The sequence below is a fragment of the Kwoniella pini genome, chromosome 1, assembly GCF_000512605.2.
Source record: "Kwoniella pini CBS 10737 chromosome 1, complete sequence".
Lineage (NCBI taxonomy): Eukaryota > Fungi > Basidiomycota > Tremellomycetes > Tremellales > Cryptococcaceae > Kwoniella > Kwoniella pini.
Genome location: NC_091716.1, coordinates 3,306,896 through 3,324,112, shown reverse-complemented (window position 1 = coordinate 3,324,112; position 17,217 = coordinate 3,306,896). Strand labels below are relative to the sequence as shown.

The following is a 17,217-nucleotide window of genomic DNA, read 5'->3' as shown; positions in this document are numbered from 1 at the left end:
CTCAAAATTTATTGATAGAAGAAATATCCAATCTTGATTGTTAATCAACTTGGATTATCAGCTCAAATCAAATATAAATCGCCAAGACAAATATCACTTAATTGGATAATCTCACTTAAATTTCTTGATACTAATCAAACAACATGTCAACTCAACCATTACTTCAAAGAACCGCTAAAAAGGTATGTGGTACTTCTTAGGAGTCTAATGTTCCTTGCTGATCAGGTTGTTTAATATTCTATTCATATACCTCGATTGTACTGGCACTGAACTCTACAATATATAATCTGCGTAACCTGATTCCCCACTTACAAATACCATGGTGGATATAGCGAATTGCCTTACCTGTCAGAGTAGAACCTAAAGTATTCTTCGCCAATGAGTAAGTCGGCACATTTCGTTGAGTCTGACGATTGATGCGGAGCGTTGGAAGGGTATATCGTTGAAAGGAATATGTCGGAGTACACATTCATGTATGACAAACTTACTAACCCTGATACCTTCTTAGGCGAACATTCTTGTCATGGCTTCATTTTGCAGTTGTTTTAGGTGGTTTGGCTGTTGGATTATTGAATTTCGGTGACAAGGTGGGTTATTGATTTTAATTCGATAAAAACACATCGGAGGCAATTCATACTGATATTTGTGGTATGGTTGTAGGTTGGTAAGATTTCAGCAGCGATGTATACTGTCATTGGTGAGTCATACATGCGCTGCTTACTGTATTTGAGTGTTTAAATGACACGTCTCCATTGATATAGCTATGGCTGTCATGCTTTATGCTTTGGTGATATATCAAATGCGAGCAAGATCAATTAGACTAAGGACAGGTGCCCCGTATGATGATAGACTCGGTCCTGTAAGTGTTCTTGCCACAAGACTTTGTGAAGATAGTGATCAAAGCTTATTTTGGAAAATGCGTATAGACTGTTCTTTGTCTCTGTTTATTAGGTCAGTTCTCTGCACCTCACGCGATTGTAAACCGACTGATATCTTATGGTATTATTCAGCTGCTATCATTACCAACTTCATCTTGAAGGCTGTATACGAGTAGAATTGAGGCTCGTACAGATAGACAGAGCTAGTGATGTATTATTTGGGGTGTATAGCGAGATCGGTCTCGGTAGTTGAGCTGAAGGACTTAGTTGAGTGGCAGGGTGTCGTTACCATAGTAATTTGGATCAGGTCATATAATCATCATTCTCATTTCATTTCGTTTTCTTTTCTTTTCTCATCGACCAGTATCGAGCTTTCATTCGTACTGAGATATGTATGCATATTAGTTGCATCTTGCATGTATTGAGATATGATGCCAAGTCCCGCGGAGATATGATTGTTATCCGATTTAATAATAATGGTGCCACAACGTGGTTAGTGTGATTAAGCGGTGACGTGAGTTACACCTAGTTCACATATTACTCGTACAGTTTACTACTCCAGTAAATTGAAATAAGAATGTGCATAAACATTATTTATTCCTTTTATTTCGCTAGAATCATTTAAATTTATATTCATCAGATCTTTTCACTTCTAGCTACCTGTTCTTATCACTTTCAATCACACAAAAAAATTCAAAAATGTCTTGGCAAGGTATGTTTTCATTTATTTCTAATATCTTAATCATCCTTTTAATTGGAATCATTCCGATCAAAATACCTTTTATCTAAGAATGAATCCTTACTTTCTAACTTTGTTTAAGTATTTCTTAAGAATTAAAGATATAAATTGAATTCAAAATGCTAATTTATGATATTTAAAAAAAATTGTAGCTTATGTTGATGATCATCTTGTCGCTACTGGTAAAATTACAAAAGGTGCTATTATAGGTAAACAAGGTGGAATTTGGGCTGCTTCTCCAGGATATAATGTGAGTTTAATTTAATTTTAAATGAAATTTTATATATATTTTGAAAATTGGTTATATTTCTTTTTGTGTTTTTGAAAGAAAGTCTTTTTTTTGGTTTTCAATTACTAAAGTGATTTTTTTTTGAATTATGATTTTTTTTTTAGCTTGCTCAAAATGAACAAGATGTTTTAGTTAAAACTGCTTTTACACAACCAGATCAACTTAGAGGTTAGTTTCCTATTTATTTAATTATAGAAGAAGGAAGAATAAATTTATCAACATTGATGAAATTATTTAACAGCTAATGGAATTCACTTGAATGGTTTCAAATTCATGACTCTTCAAGCTACTCCAGATGAAGTAATTGGAAGAAAAGGAGTAAGTCATACTATTCTCCCTAATTTCATTCATCCTATATTCAATCCCGCCAATTCGATATATGATCTAATTTTAAAATCGGATGGATCGCTAAATAAATATGTTTATAGGAAAGAGGTGTATTTATCATTCCAACTACTCAAGCCATTCTTGTTGCTGAAGTGAGTCATAAATAAAAACTTAGATAGTGATTATCACATTTTACTAATAAATCATTTTGATAAATGTAGTATGACGCACCAATTTCCGCACCAGAAGCTAATATAGTTGTGGCTAAACTTGCCGATTACTTGAAATCTGTTAATTATTAAGTTCAATCATTCTCGTTTTTAATGCCATAAAGTGATTAAATGCGAAATAGAGAATGGGAGATTTTAATGATGTAATTAAGAATGAGATGTTAATGATAATTTATAAATTTCCGAAAAATTGATTGCCTTATATATTCAAGCGTATCTCATTTGCCCTGATTGAATTTCCTGAGTTGTTAAATACAATGCGAGCGGAAATTGGTAAAAAAGAAGTACTTCTAATGAATGCTTGAAATTGTTTCATATGTATAATACAACATTATATATAATCTATGGAACAAACAATATAAAAAAATGTTAGATAAACCCTACTGATTTAACATCATCTTTTCCAATCAATCCCCCCTTTAGAAAATCTTAAGTACTATAAGTATTTTTGTGATATATCGAATTTGATTGAAAAGTTGGTAATTATGATTTTAAGCTTATTTCATTTCTTTGGTTTGGTCGGTAAGAGATTTTAATTGAATTTCACCATTTTTTAATTTTAATAATCTTCTTGCTTTTCTATTTAATGTTAAATCATTTTCATTATTTGTTTTATTATTAATATTATCATTTTTTAATTCATTTATAATAGATGTATTTATATTTGAAGAAGAAGATAATAAATTTTCAGCTTTTTTAATTTTTCTTTCTTTTTTATTATTTCTTTTTCTTTTTTTTTCATTATTAATATTTTGTTGTTTTTGATCATTCGTCTCTATTTTTTTATTATTATCAACATTTAATTCATTTGAATCCATTTTTTCTAAAATTTCTTCTATAATCTCTCTTGGATCTTTTATTTTTTCTTCTTCTTCTTTTAAAGGATTATTAATTAAATATAATGAATATCTTTTTAATGATCTTTTATGTCCCTAATTTTTTATGAGTTATATATATATGTTAGAAAAAAAAAAAAAAAGAAAACAGAAAATCATTTTGAAAGAAAAGTTAAAAAAAAAAACTACTCACTTTTGATTTTAAATGAATTTCAATCATTTGATCACTTTTTAATGATTTATCTGGACAAAGTACACATAATTTTTCAATTTCATTTTTTGATGATTGATATATTGGTTTTGTAATTGCTGATTCAATTGATATTGGAAATACTAAATGATTTTTGATTGATTTATTTATTACAAAAAAATCAATTTGATTTTCGTTAAAAAAATGAGTATATTAGCTTACCTGAATTTGTTGAGCTTGCGTCATCTATTTCGACTTCTTCGTCTGATAGTGCATCTTCATCTTCATCTTCGGAAACTGATTCTATCCCTTCGACATCGACTTCGATTTCTGCAAATACCAACACGTGAGTCAGAGACCGTACGAAGGATGAAGAGTAAAGAAAGCTTAATCTCACCTTCGTCACCATTCTCACTTGCTTCCTCATCCTCATCATCCTCATCATCATCATCATCATCCTCCTCATCATCCTCATCCTCATCCTCATCCTCATCCTCACTATCACTTTCACTCCAACCTTCACTTTCACTACCATCAACATCTTCACCCATTTCTCTCATCTTAGCTTTAATTTCTGTTATTCCATCTTCATCTTCTCTCGCTTTTTTGTGCATTCGCTTTTCTGTTAATTTATATAATGGCATATTGTATAAATCTATATTGAAAGATTTTTCGTTATTTCTATGCAAATCAAGTTAAATTGTTGTTCAAAGCTAAACATAATCTTTAAATATCGGCTAAATAATTGATTATTTTTGAAATTTCAAAATATCATTTTAATTGTGATAAATCGGACATCACCGCTATCTATATATGAAAGTATAAGTGTATCAAATGCCAAGACAAAAACCAACCAACTTTTATTAGATTTCAAGTAAATGTATTTTAGATAAATTCAGAATCTCGTTTATGAACAATCAACGATGCATAGCATATCGCAGATAATGATAGTATGGAACTCAGCTTTTCGGAAGCCTGTAATTTCCTATTTCATTTTTTCAAGTATTGTACAGCTTAAAATTCAGATATTTCACTGCGGAAAAAGCTTCAAGGCGAAATTCAAATTCAAGTTCTTCATTCTAAACCCGGTTTTTTCGCATTTCGATATTTCAAAAGCATCTTCAAAAAACCACACAATCATTCATTTCTTGAATTTCTAATGACATTCATACGACATAATGTTGAAAGAAAGCCTCTATTATCATCACCAAGAGGTTTGAAATTTAAATCACCTGCTCTTGCTCCGTTATCTTACAATAACCATTAGCTTGATGATAAAATATACTCGCGTTTTTTATGAAAGATACCGATCATGTGCCTGAGCATCTTTAAATGACGTATGAATTGACGAACAATTTGCACCGCATCAGAAAGAAAAAAATACTTATCTAGGAATACTTTACTGTGAGCTGTTTTTTTAAAAGATTGTGAGAACTACGGTAAATGATGATGCTGTGTTCGACATTTGGTGAAAAGTTGGGTGGCCAAGAGAATGATCATGATGGATTGAGGGCTGATTATGAAATGATATATATACAGAGAAAATCAAGTTTGATTCTTTCATCTAAGACTTCCTTCTATTTTTAAAGAAACTTGAATAATCTTTAATTCTCATTTCTTAATCCGCCAATAACTCTTCAACTGTATATTCACCTTTGACATTTGTATCGATAAAATGGCAGCAGGTATTAAATGTGGATCTTTTTTCCTCTTTGCAGCATTTGCTTTATTACTTGTATCATCTCGTAAGTTAAAAAAACATATATTTAATCTTGAAACAAAAAGAATGATAAAAGATTGAATAATTATCTTTTGATATAGTTTCAGCACCTGTTTTTAGACAAATTTCTTTCCTTGATATTCAAACTGGTAATCAGAAATTAGCATTTGGTGTATTTGGTTATTGTACAAATGTTAACGTAAGTAAAATGTATATAGGTAAACAATGTAATTGATTTTTCGATTTTAATAGGGTAATGGTAATCATGGTTGTTCATCAAGACAATTAGGATATGATATAGCTTCAATCTCAGGAGAAGTTAGTTCATTCACATATGTTAATGATAATTTAGAACATATTACAAAAGCTTTAATATTACATCCAATAGCTACAGGTGAGTTAGACTTTTCTATTAAAGAAACTAATATTCTTTGAAAAATGATTTAATAATAAGTTTACCTCTTTTTTCTTTTTTTCAGGATTGACTTTCATTTCTTTTATTATTGCATTATTTTCAGATAGATTAGGATTTATATTTGCAGCTTTAATTGCATTTTTAGCTTTTTTAATTTCATTAACAGCAATGATAATTGATTTCGTAATGTTTGGTATTATTAAACACGAAATTAATAATAATACAACTACTGCTGAAGCAAAATTTGAAAATGCAATTTGGTTAACACTTGCTGCTGTTATAATTTTATTCTTTTCTACTTTTGTTGTTTGTTTTGAAACTTTTACCAATAGAAGAAATCAACGTTCAACAACATCAACATCAACAACAACAAGAAGAGATAAAGAAAGTGGTTATGTAAATGGTGGATATATTGGAAATCAAGGATCAATGATTAATCAAAATGGTGGATATGTTGCTCCTCCTCCTCCTAAAAAACATTTTTGGCAAAGAAATAGATATTAAATTCGGATTTTTTGATGGACAATTAGATATTAATCATAAGTCAATATCATACCTTCATCACTATTGGGAAAACCATTTTAATAGGTGATCGAACTAAAGACAAAAGTAGATAGAAACACGGAAATATGTAGCCTACACAAATCATGTATCATATAAGTATTTCATGTTTTTAAGTGGGAGCGGGTCGGAAGGACATTTCCCGACTTTTTCTTCTAAGGGTGTTGGTCAATGTCAGAAGTCCTAACACAGCAGAGGCTTCGAAATGTATAACATGATGAGTCTTTTGAGATGATCCGATAACTTTCGAGAAACGTTATCATCATGTTCGCGTAGACCTACACTACTCCTGGTAGTCAGGTTTATGAGTCTTGGGGATTCTAAACCAAGGGCTCGACCAGTCAATGACTGCGTTAAGATCGGGAAACGATATTTTTTCGATATGACCAATGGCCGGGCCTTGCCCTCTGCTTCATGCACCATTCGAGAGTTCAGTAACTTGCTTGTAAAAACGCGGGTATATTGTGTTTTGGTTAGGGTGATATCGTTGTAAATGACGGGAAGACTCGTGATACTCTGAGAATCTTTACAAGGATTGTAGCAAGGAAGTCGTCGAGAATCTGAAGCATTATACGATCAAGTGAGAGCAGGGGCGTGCTATCTTGAAGATCACCGGGAGGCTTTTGAGGAGGCATTATGGGGAAGAGGTCGCTTCTTCTTTCAGACGGGCGGTGATTCGTTGTACCCTTAGCTCACAGAATGTCAAGTCACAGCATAAAAGAGCTCGATAATGACGAAACACTCACTGGGGTCATATCCGTTGGTGTTTTACTGCCTTGTCAGTGCTATGAGTTTGGGAAAACTTGGAAGAATACGAAGTTTCTTGGATTTAAATCGATGGGAGGGACAGTAGTTATCAGATAAAGATAAGTGCATTAAAGCAAAGGCTGACCGAGGTTACTGGCTTGCTAAAAATTAGATTCTGATGTGCGATGATGAAGAGTCAAATAAATGGTCATGTGCTCGTAGTAATCATAAGAGTAAGTCTATAGAAGAAGAAAATACCTAAGGTAAGCTTGCGCCTGCCATATTGGGTGTCCATGTGAATTCAAGCATCAGCTAATGCTATTGATTTATTTGGTAGATATAGTATCATTCTGATCGTAATTAAAACTTGTATATATTTTCTGTGAACATGCAACAACATGCAACAACATGCAATATAAAAGATGCATGACGTGAACCGGAGATGTGTCGTGAAACTTTGTAAAACTTAGTTCGATATTCCTATAACAGGCAAATTCCAAGATCAGATGTATGGCTTAACCATATGACTGTATTGATAAGACTATTACTCCCGTCTTTGAGATGTTTCATTACATTTCGAGCCCTGATTATCACAAGATGAAGTCTCATGGGACTACTTTAATTGCTTTGAACTTGAGCGTGATTACCACTTACCGGTACCAGACCGCTGTCTAAATTCGAATCAAAGCATTATTCGCGGCTGTGATTTTTATGTCGAGACCCGCATCCAATTGCAATATCTCAGGAGTTGCATTCTTATTCAACAAGATATCTATTTGGTGTGAAATCCTGGTACTGCAGATCTCTTTTGGGGCGCCTTTCGGCTCATACCCACCCTTCACTATGTACATTGATTTGATGACAAGAGCAAAAAAATATGAAGAACGTAAAAATCGTAAAAGGGAATCGATCGATAGAGAATCCAAAAAGCGAAAAAAATAATATAAGAAACGAAAATAAGCAAGACGTCAAATGAAACCAAAAAAAAAAGAAAGAAGTGAGAAAGAAGGAATTACAAAAGCGTTATACCTGATAACGCAAAAAGGGATAAAATACCTACCAGGCTGAAAATTTGACCATTTTTAATAGGTACAGCTTTCAATTCACTGGCGGAGAGCAAAGTAGACGCATTTGTTACATCGACAATCTGTTTTTCGATCGAATATTAGTCACAACATTGTTTGTGGCTTTGCGTGGAGTAGATAGACACTTACTGGTATACCCTGAGTATCGTTACCTTGGTAAGACCAACCGGTGGTTGTAATCGATTGACCTTGTTCACTTGCACAGGAAATATTGACACTCTGCAGAGTGTTCCAAAAGTATCCGTTTGAGACGTAATCAGGATCAGACCAATCAATCATTCCTCCTGCCCAGTCTATCGTTCCTTGAGCTGATGACGAAATACCTGCTGGCCAGATGGATAATTGTATTCTTGACGGAGTTGAAGGATATTTGCTGAGATGAAGAAGATTGCTTTTAGCGGAAAACCGAAAAAAATCCGGGAAAAAAACAAGTATAGATTGCCACAGAGCCTGTACTCACAACTGACTTCCATCGTCACTCAGTGTATCGGTCTTGAGCACCGTTCGTACTACTTGTCCATCGATCAACCAGTTTATGTAATCTTCTTGCCAATCGAACTGAGAGATACGGTCATCAGCTGCACCTCCCTCTTAGTTGATAGGGACAATTGATCGTGTACACCCACAGTATAAGTGTGGAAATTTGATGAGGCATCAGATGATATATCGGCGGCAGCTCCTTCAGTCGCGGAGTCTATGAAAAAGAGTATCAGTTATGTAGAGCGCTGCCTCCACTGAATGTCCAGGTCTTTCTGGTTCGCGGACGAATCCAGGGACGGAAAATTCATACACACAATTTGCGACACCCAGAAACCAGTAATTAGTTTGCACTTTGTCCGTAGTCGCTCCTGGAAATTCCCAGTCTATCTCGTCTTTCACATCCGACATAGTGATGGCAGCAGTGACTACTCCGTTCCATTTCGACGACTCAAGAACAAAGTCAATCGATCCGTAATGAATATATCTTGTCGAAGAAATTTTCGTTCCCTGATCTGATTCTCGTAAAGTGAGCCGAACACCATCGCCCGAGGGTGAAGGAACGAGCACACCAGTGTTCACTAGGAACGTTTTCTGCAGGGTCAGCCTGTACTCTTGTTACGAGCGGTACGTGACGATATTGATTCATATTCTTGGTTACTAGAGAAAGGCGGATAGTGCTTTACTCACCAACCCAGTCATACGCCGTAGCGTTTCCGTCAAACTTCGTACCATTTGATTGGACTCTACTTAGATCATTGAAATTGGTTTCTTGTGACTGACAAATGGGATTTGGTCGACATGAAGTGGATTTGAAAGAGTCTACAAAAGAATGGGAGATAAGCTGTCAAGAACTAGGTTTAGAATGTTTTCCGGTTGACTAGCGTACAGAGTGGTTCACATCCTCCTAAACAATATGACCCTGTTCCGCAATATCCGTATTCTGAGCAACAGGGTGCTATGGATGGACACAGAGATGTCGAGTTACATGTTTGGGCATTGATTAGAGGCAAGATTGAGAAAAGTAATCCTCCAAGTAGGTAAAGGTTTTGCATCATTTTGAAATGTTGTTTTTGTATTGGTTTCTAAGTGAATAATATAGATGGAAACGATGAGAGGTCCTGGATGCAGACTGTCCTTTTTGTGTTTATCTAGGGATATGACGATGACAGTGTCTGTTTTGACGTTCGTGAATGAAAGGAGCGTATATGAATGGATTATGCTATATCTGTTGCACTATTGGATTAGTGAAAGGTTGTGATATGGGCAATCACAGAATGATTCATGCTAAGGTGTATCGAATGCCCTAGAGAGAATGGAACAAGTCGGGGATATCACCTACCTGGTGTATTTTCTAACAAGCGGTCTTAGCGTCGTGTTTCCGTAGACCCAAGAATAGCTAAGCGAATGTTGAGTAAAGGGAATATCCGAAATCTTTAAGTGATCTTCAAATGAGCGTATTTGCTTGTGATGTGATTAGGATCTCCAGGATCACTAAAATGAGTGTATAAAAACCAATATCGAAATCGAAGTGTTTAAAGAAGAAAGAACCAGCATAGAAAAGAACACGAATTGGTCAAGATAATTGAACAATAAGAAGAATATGTGATCGAAATATACAAAAACAAACGCGTCCCTAGTGAGTTTCCCATTTTGTGCCTTGAATTCACTGACGATCATTGTGTACGTAATTACTATTTACCCTGTGAGAAAACAATCATACACCGTGAGAAAGTTATAAAAGAGTAAACAGAATCTATTTTTGGCTTGACGGAGTGAGTAATTTAGAAGAAAAAAAATCGTCATAATTCCGCATCTTTCAATTGTCGACAAAAAATCAACTTTTGATAAATGAAAAATAATCTAATTATTTATGTATTTTTTACTTAGTTGAAATCAAATTTTCAAGTCCTCATTCAAGCAAGATGACAACTGTTAAAAGGAATGAAACATTGATATTGAAAAAACATCGAACACCTCATTCTTTTTTTACACCTACACATTTATCTTTTATAGATCCACATACAGGTAATTCAAATGCAAGTTGGAATTCAAGAAGAGCTAGAAAAGGTAGATATTCAACTAAAGTACATAATATTCATTATACGAAATCTTCATTAAATGATTTAGAAAATGAAGAACCAAGTATACAAAGTAATACATTTAGTAGAATAAAGAAAGAAGAAAGTAAACTACAATTTAATTTAAAATTAGATATAACTTTTTGGTTAGCAATTGCATTCACACTTGGTTCAATGGTATGGGTAGTTAATGGTAGGTTATTCCCAATCAACAAATTCGATGAAAGAAGTTCAGTCAAGTACTAAAAAATATGACATTCTATTCTTTAGGTTTTCTCGTTTTTTTACCTATTTTAAGACCTTCTTTGGATATTCCATCATATACTAAAACAGCTTCTGCTACTGCTTTTTTAGGAGGTTCAATATTTGAAATTGGAGCTTACTTAGGTATATTAGAAGTTTTAAATAGAGGAAAAGAAATTCATTTTAATAGTTCTTTTGGTAAATTATTACATCATCGTAGAAAACAACAACCTGAATCTACAATTAAATCAGATATTGTTAAATCTAAGCATAAGCATGGAAACACTTCTTTCAATACAAGTACAGAAACCAGTCAAGATGATTTACCTATTTCTAATAAAAACAAATTCATCTGGTGGGGTAAACCTATGTGGCATGATATGGGTTATTTAGCTGTAAATTTTATTTCCTTTTTTTTGGAAATATAATATAATATCGGTTTTTTGACAATTTCATATAGGCTTTAATTCAATTCTTTGCTGCAACTATTTTTTGGATCTCCACTTTGTAAGCTTCATATTTTTTTTAATCTTTTTATCATTGATATTTTGTTAATTTGTGATTGATTATAGAACCGGTTTACCTGGAGTTATACCTGGATTTTCTGAAGGTGAAGGTTCAATAGCAATTATAGATATTTTTTTCTGGACACCACAAGGTGAGAGCTCCTATTCTAGAATTTCAAAAATTCTTGGAAATTGTTTTTAAAGATGCTTAAAATTTAATTCTAATAGTTATTGGTGGAACTGGATTTATAATTTCTTCTTTAATATTAATGATTGAAGTTCAAAAGAAATGGTATTTACCAAATTTAACTGAAATAGGATGGTGGGGTAAGTTATTAAATCAAAACTTTCTCTTTGTGAAATCATTATTCAATCATGAATTTAAAATCTATTAAAGCTGATTTAAACCTTTTTTTTTTGGTAGTTGGAGTTTGGAATCTTATTGGAGCAATTGGATTTACACTTTGTGGTGCATTAGGATATTCTTTAAATTCAAAAGCAATTTATCAATCTGGTTTATCAACTTATTGGGGAAGTTGGGCTTTTTTAATAGGAAGTATTTGTCAAGTTTATGAAGCAATTTGGAGAGAACCAGAATCAGATAATTCAAATAAGGAAAAAAAATGATTTCACTCAACTCAAAATGGACATTCTTTCATTTTGCATATAATAAATAATCAATAATCTCATGTTGTACACGTATTTAGCATCAGATACAAATTAAATACATCATATAATATAGTATGAAAAGGCAATACAATTAAACGGTGATAAATTAACAAATTAATTATATGGGAACAGAGATAAAGAAAGAAATAATCGTATATGTTGTATTATGCTTATGTGTTATGCGTGTGTTGTGTTGATATATTATATAATATGAGAAAAGTCCAAACTTTCCTGTGAATATCGAATTTTTATTCACTCCTTATCCGTGTTTTGTTTTTATGCTTTTTTCCTTACTTCGTGTTTTACTGTTATACTTTTCTAGTCGATTTGAGAATTTACCGGAAACCATCATTTCTCACATCGGTGTAAAGCCTTTCAAGCCAAATAACCTCAAACTCTTCTTCCTCTTAGGTGTGGAAGGAACAGAAGTCCATCCTCCCCTTATCACATTAGGATTCTTCTCCTCATAATCATCTCCTTCCGTTGCTCTCGTGCTCATTGTTGATCGATCCTTAGTGGAATCTCCATCACGAGTGCTGATATTGTGACTTTCCTCCGAGCCTTCTCCTGATACAGATGCACTACCACTATTTGAATTTGACGATTCCATCTTACTGCCAAAATCTGTAAAAGAAGATACACTATTTCCTCTTCTTAAAGGTAAGAAAGACATTGATCTTCTGAGTGTACCTAATGCACCTAAAGGTTTGTCAGGATCTACTTTATACGTATTATTTGAAGAACCAAAATCTGGGCGATTTATTGAAGTAGACGATCCGGAAGGTAATGGAATGTTATTACCGATTGTATCGAGTGGTGATCCATGAGGAGGAGGTATGTAATATTCCAACACTCCTTGATTGGATTGAATCTCGTTTGCATTCCGATCCGGATCTGGTGAAGATGTGCGATACAGGTGTTTACGTGGTGATTCATCGGATCTCGATTTTTGAAGTAAAGGAGGCATAGGGATTGATGTCTTTCTCGTAGGTACCAGAACAGGCGGAACCTCGTGAGTTGGTGATAAGATCGGTGAAACAGGTGTTGATCTTGCTTTGAATCCATATGGAAGTGGCATTGACGATATGTTCAGATTAGGCCTTGATTTGCTTTTCCTACCCTGACTAAGACTTTCCGCAGAATACGATTTACTTCGCGGTACTGGATATGGGAATTTCTGAGATTGTTGATCTCTTGATTTCATCGTGAGATTTTCTTCTTCTACATTGTTGCCTGATCCCGAGCCTGATCCTACTCCTCTAAAATTTGAGACAGATCTTCTAGGTGTGATCATCGATCCCAACGAATCAAATGAGTTATTTCTCGAATAATCTCGACGAGACCTTGGGGCAATACTTCCGAAATCAGATATGGCAGTCGCGGTTACACTAGCACTTTCATTCTCTTCATCCGAATTCTCGGCATTATCGGGTCCAGCTTTAGTCGAGCTGATTGAGCCTGTTCTTCGCCTTGTATTACTTGGAGCAGTTCGATATCTCGTATGACCCCCTGTTGATTTTGTCGGTCTCAGTTCAATGACGGATCCCTTAATTTCCCCAGTGATTGCGATATCTATACTCTCACTCCTCGATCGATGATCTAAGAAAGATTTCCTCCTCCTCAACATGGTTGAAGAATCTTTTGATACAAATCCATCTAGATCACCTGACCTGGTTCGAGTTCTGCCTTTCCCAATACGTGGAGATTGGGGGAGATCAGGTAAAAATAAAGTCCTTTGTTGTAATTGAGCTTGGAACCGAGTTGTCGACAAAGTATCTGAAAATAAGTCACCTAATCCACGCTCAACTATTATCCGTTGTCCGTTTGATGCTCTTCTAAGAAGGATCGTGCCAGACGAGTTGGTTTTCCGTTCTGGTGTGAAGCCGAAGGTTGTCCTGATCGGCGACAACAGCGGTGTTGATGGTTTAGATGAAGTGGTTGCCGTGTTCAAAGATGCTTCGGTTTTGCTTGCGAATTCGTCTAATTCCGATGGAGCGCCCACAAGAGTGTGTCTCTTGGATACATTTGACGTTATCGTGGACGCATCAAAATCGCCCGAGAAAGCTGTTGACGATCGTCGTGCGCGCACAGGAAATGGCGAAACACTTGCGGGTAGTTCAAACGGAGGCACAGTGCTTTCATCTCGAGCTTGACAAATCGCTGAGGCCCAGATCTCCTTTTCTGTTTCACAGGATGCTGCCAGGTCGAAATTATGATCTCGAAGGGTGAGACGAATCGAGTGAGGTAAAAATCCTGCAGATCCACGATTAGCATTGCGCGCAACAGGTCAGACCAAGTGGACATACCTTCGGTGATGTCGATCAATTCGAACACTTCAAGGGGTAGAAAATGCTTAGCCTCGTAGTTTTTCCCCTTTTTGACTTTCGCCAAGATCAGATAACCCCTATACAAGAACGCAGCCAGGTACTTGACTTTTACTGGAGGTGCCAGTGGTGCAAGAGTCGGATGATGGTGAAGGACGTCTAATGATCCAATAAGTCGACAAGTACCCAATGATCTGATGAAAGACGGCGTGAGATTGGAATGAGGTTCGAGCCTCTCAAGGACAGTTGCAGATTTGACTTCTGCATCTTTCAGTCGTCTAGCCTCATCCGCTTCTTCAGCCACTCCTCTCATAGCTCCTAATGCTCTTTCAAGATCCAGTTCTACATCATATCCTTCGTCCGAGAATTCAGGTTGCGATTCGGGAGCTTTCTGTCCAGCTGCCTCAAGTAGCTGACCCAGTAGCAAGGGATATCGGCATATTCGTTGAATGGGAGTGATCAAGTAATCCTTGAAATGCAATCTAGATCGATTATTTGATTTCTGCGGACCTGTTTCGTCAAGAAGATCGCGAAGGGTCATGAATGGTTGGGCGGCTCCGATGATTTGACACCGCTTTTCGAATCCTTCATAGTCAACTCGCTCGGATATATGCTTGACTAGAGCTGTGGCGATGATCGATTCGGCACAGAAATCCTTATACAGATTGAAATGGGTGATCTGCTCACAATTGATCAGCAATAAGCCATGGTCCGAATATGCGGCTTTCCGAATAGAGATGCGAGCATCACAGGGGAAAGGATGATCGCGATTGGCGAGAGACCTTGAAGTATCAAGCACTCACCTCATCGACAAAAAGCGTTGCCAGCCGTTTTGAGATTCTATATATCTTTCCCGCATCCTCACAATCCACATCTTTGGTACTGTCATAGTTCAGCCCTTCGGCCTTGAGAATTTCTACCATTTTATCCACGAACGTAGCATGAAAGCCCAATAAGTCCTCCGTATTCCTTGCTATCATCTTAGCATTTCTTTCGTTCACACTTGGTAGAGCCGAAAGTTGAGGTAAATAGACGTGGCATAGTGTTCTAAGGTCTTCAGTGTAGGCAACCTCAGTCTCAGCCAGTTCAAGAACTATCATGATTGTTTTTTCCAACTTTCTTTTCATTTTACTCTGCTTGGCCTCCCATTCTAACGATCTTTGAAGCCGTACAGCTGAAAGGGCTATTTCTTTCCCGTCACCGTCCAATTCTGTCTTTTCTCTTCCACTTTTGGCACTACGCGATAGTGAAGTCGTGGCAGATGACAATGGATGTTCCAGTGAAGATTCGGATGGTGAGAACGCCGCTGCCGAATTTGATGTAGTCGAAGTATCTGTATTTGTCAGAGAAGCTGATAGGATAGATTGATCAAGATCGTCCATCACAATAACTTGAGCAGAAGCTGTGATTTCTGGATCTGCCTTGGATTGGATTTCCACTACGAAAGGCTCACCATGATCTAAAGAACTTTGTCGGGGTGGAGGGTCATGCGGCATAACCATATCCTCAGGTATCATAACCTCAACGCTGCCCTCCGGCAAGCTTCTTGATATATTGGTGAGACCTAGTACAATTGACGGTTCTGTACTGCTCAAGCTCGATCTGCGCGGAGCTATTACAGGAACTATGTCCCCTAATCCAGCTGCAATCGTTTGTACATCCAATGAGGATGGGTTCATCGGCCGAGCTGTAGTGGTTGTGGAGACCGATTGGAAAGTATAATCCGATCTGGTGGGTTGTTGATACGAAAATGGCAGCGGTGGAGATTCAAATTTCTGAGCTACTTCTTCGGGCATGTTTTTCCAATTATTTGTTGATCCTGGAGGTTCATATTCAATCTGTACAGGTGCCGAATGCGAAGAAGCTCTCTTTCTTCTAAACCCGCCTAGCGACTTTGAACCAGGCATAGAACCTAATCGTAATGTTTTGGCCGACGATTGTGATCTCCATTCATCATCTACTGCTGACGTTGATGCTGATTTCTTATGACCGCTTGACGTCGCTGTATTTGACCCGCTTGAAATTGTATTGGCTCTTTTTCGAATATGTCGGTTCTTGGGCGGCGATCGAGGGGGGTAAGCTGAATTATCTCGGGCATATTGGAGATCCTGCGAAGTATATAATCGAGGATCCCGTGATGAAGAAGGGGTTTTGAGTGGAAATCTCCATTCATCCGCTGAGCTTTCTTCTGCCTCATCACCTTTCCGTCTCCGGCTCAACGACGCACTACTGAGGTTGAATGTCGACTTGAGTGGTAGATGAAAAACTTTTCCCTTTCCTTTGCTATCCGGTTTGGAAGACCCGTTATCTGGATAAGCTGAAAAAAGGGGCTCATCAGGTGTGGCTGCTGGTATGTTGATTGGCGAAGGGCGAGGTCGTTCTGACGGTGTATTTTGACCGGAGGAGCCTGAATAATATCGTCTAGAATTACTGGAAGCAGGGAAATATGATCCGGGAATTGGGTAGATTGATGACACGGAAGACCGACGACTTGACCCGGCAAAGTCGCTTGGCGATGGCAAGGGATGTTCGAGATTAGCTGAAACATCATAATTCGAAGGTCCTGCTTCAGCCGGTGGAGACTCTCGCAATGAAGGTGTAGGTACTGCGGATTGAGGTATGGGTTCCAAAGTGGGGATAGCCAAGGTCGAAGGATGCACGACTATTGACGAGTCCATCATGATTTTTCTTGTCGTGAAGACCTAATCCTCCTTGATCGACTATAGAGTTGATAGGATGGCAAGACCAACAGGTTATGATGGCAGATTGGGAGGCATTAGTGTAGAAAGCACAAAAAAGGCGTCGGTACAGAAGTCGTTTTGCGAATTAGAGAATCGGCGAGTGGGGGAACAAAGGAGTTCAGATCACGTCGATGATGAAAGGAGAGGGGTGATTCGGAG

The 17,217-nt window shown here is 36.6% G+C and overlaps 7 protein-coding genes across 7 annotated transcripts; 4 read left to right on the top strand and 3 right to left on the bottom strand.

The window, feature by feature from the left end:
• Positions 1-143: 143 nt before the first annotated feature.
• On the top strand, positions 144-1,054 carry I206_101267 (vacuolar transporter chaperone 1; the record flags this gene model as incomplete). The annotated part of the gene is made up of 7 exons (XM_019151840.1): positions 144-182; positions 333-382; positions 509-587; positions 661-697; positions 762-859; positions 927-951; positions 1,011-1,054. The coding sequence occupies 7 exons, from the start codon at positions 144-146 to the stop codon at positions 1,052-1,054; spliced, it is 372 nt and encodes a 123-aa protein (XP_019013978.1).
• A 523-nt stretch (positions 1,055-1,577) lies between these two features.
• Positions 1,578-2,535, top strand: I206_101266 (uncharacterized protein; the record flags this gene model as incomplete). The annotated part of the gene is made up of 6 exons (XM_019151841.1): positions 1,578-1,590; positions 1,770-1,867; positions 2,011-2,074; positions 2,148-2,224; positions 2,335-2,385; positions 2,455-2,535. 6 exons carry the CDS (start codon positions 1,578-1,580, stop codon positions 2,533-2,535), a joined length of 384 nt encoding a protein of 127 aa, XP_019013979.1.
• Positions 2,536-2,960: 425 nt separating this feature from the next.
• Positions 2,961-4,133, bottom strand: I206_101265 (uncharacterized protein; the record flags this gene model as incomplete). Its single annotated transcript, XM_019151842.1, has 4 exons — positions 2,961-3,395; positions 3,493-3,632; positions 3,712-3,819; positions 3,887-4,133. The coding sequence occupies 4 exons, from the start codon at positions 4,131-4,133 to the stop codon at positions 2,961-2,963; spliced, it is 930 nt and encodes a 309-aa protein (XP_019013980.1).
• A 1,031-nt stretch (positions 4,134-5,164) lies between these two features.
• I206_101264 (uncharacterized protein) lies at positions 5,165-6,128 on the top strand (the record flags this gene model as incomplete). Its single annotated transcript, XM_019151843.1, has 4 exons — positions 5,165-5,234; positions 5,311-5,408; positions 5,462-5,603; positions 5,689-6,128. The coding sequence occupies 4 exons, from the start codon at positions 5,165-5,167 to the stop codon at positions 6,126-6,128; spliced, it is 750 nt and encodes a 249-aa protein (XP_019013981.1).
• Positions 6,129-7,944: 1,816 nt separating this feature from the next.
• Positions 7,945-9,552, bottom strand: I206_101263 (uncharacterized protein; the record flags this gene model as incomplete). The annotated part of the gene is made up of 7 exons (XM_019151844.1): positions 7,945-8,079; positions 8,147-8,390; positions 8,478-8,575; positions 8,644-8,711; positions 8,812-9,075; positions 9,185-9,316; positions 9,384-9,552. The coding sequence occupies 7 exons, from the start codon at positions 9,550-9,552 to the stop codon at positions 7,945-7,947; spliced, it is 1,110 nt and encodes a 369-aa protein (XP_019013982.1).
• An 867-nt stretch (positions 9,553-10,419) lies between these two features.
• Positions 10,420-11,951, top strand: I206_101262 (uncharacterized protein; the record flags this gene model as incomplete). The annotated part of the gene is made up of 6 exons (XM_019151845.1): positions 10,420-10,768; positions 10,846-11,213; positions 11,279-11,325; positions 11,391-11,476; positions 11,553-11,651; positions 11,749-11,951. 6 exons carry the CDS (start codon positions 10,420-10,422, stop codon positions 11,949-11,951), a joined length of 1,152 nt encoding a protein of 383 aa, XP_019013983.1.
• Positions 11,952-12,348: 397 nt separating this feature from the next.
• I206_101261 (uncharacterized protein) lies at positions 12,349-16,995 on the bottom strand (the record flags this gene model as incomplete). Its single annotated transcript, XM_019151846.1, has 3 exons — positions 12,349-14,246; positions 14,300-14,996; positions 15,121-16,995. 3 exons carry the CDS (start codon positions 16,993-16,995, stop codon positions 12,349-12,351), a joined length of 4,470 nt encoding a protein of 1,489 aa, XP_019013984.1.
• Positions 16,996-17,217: the final 222 nt, after the last annotated feature.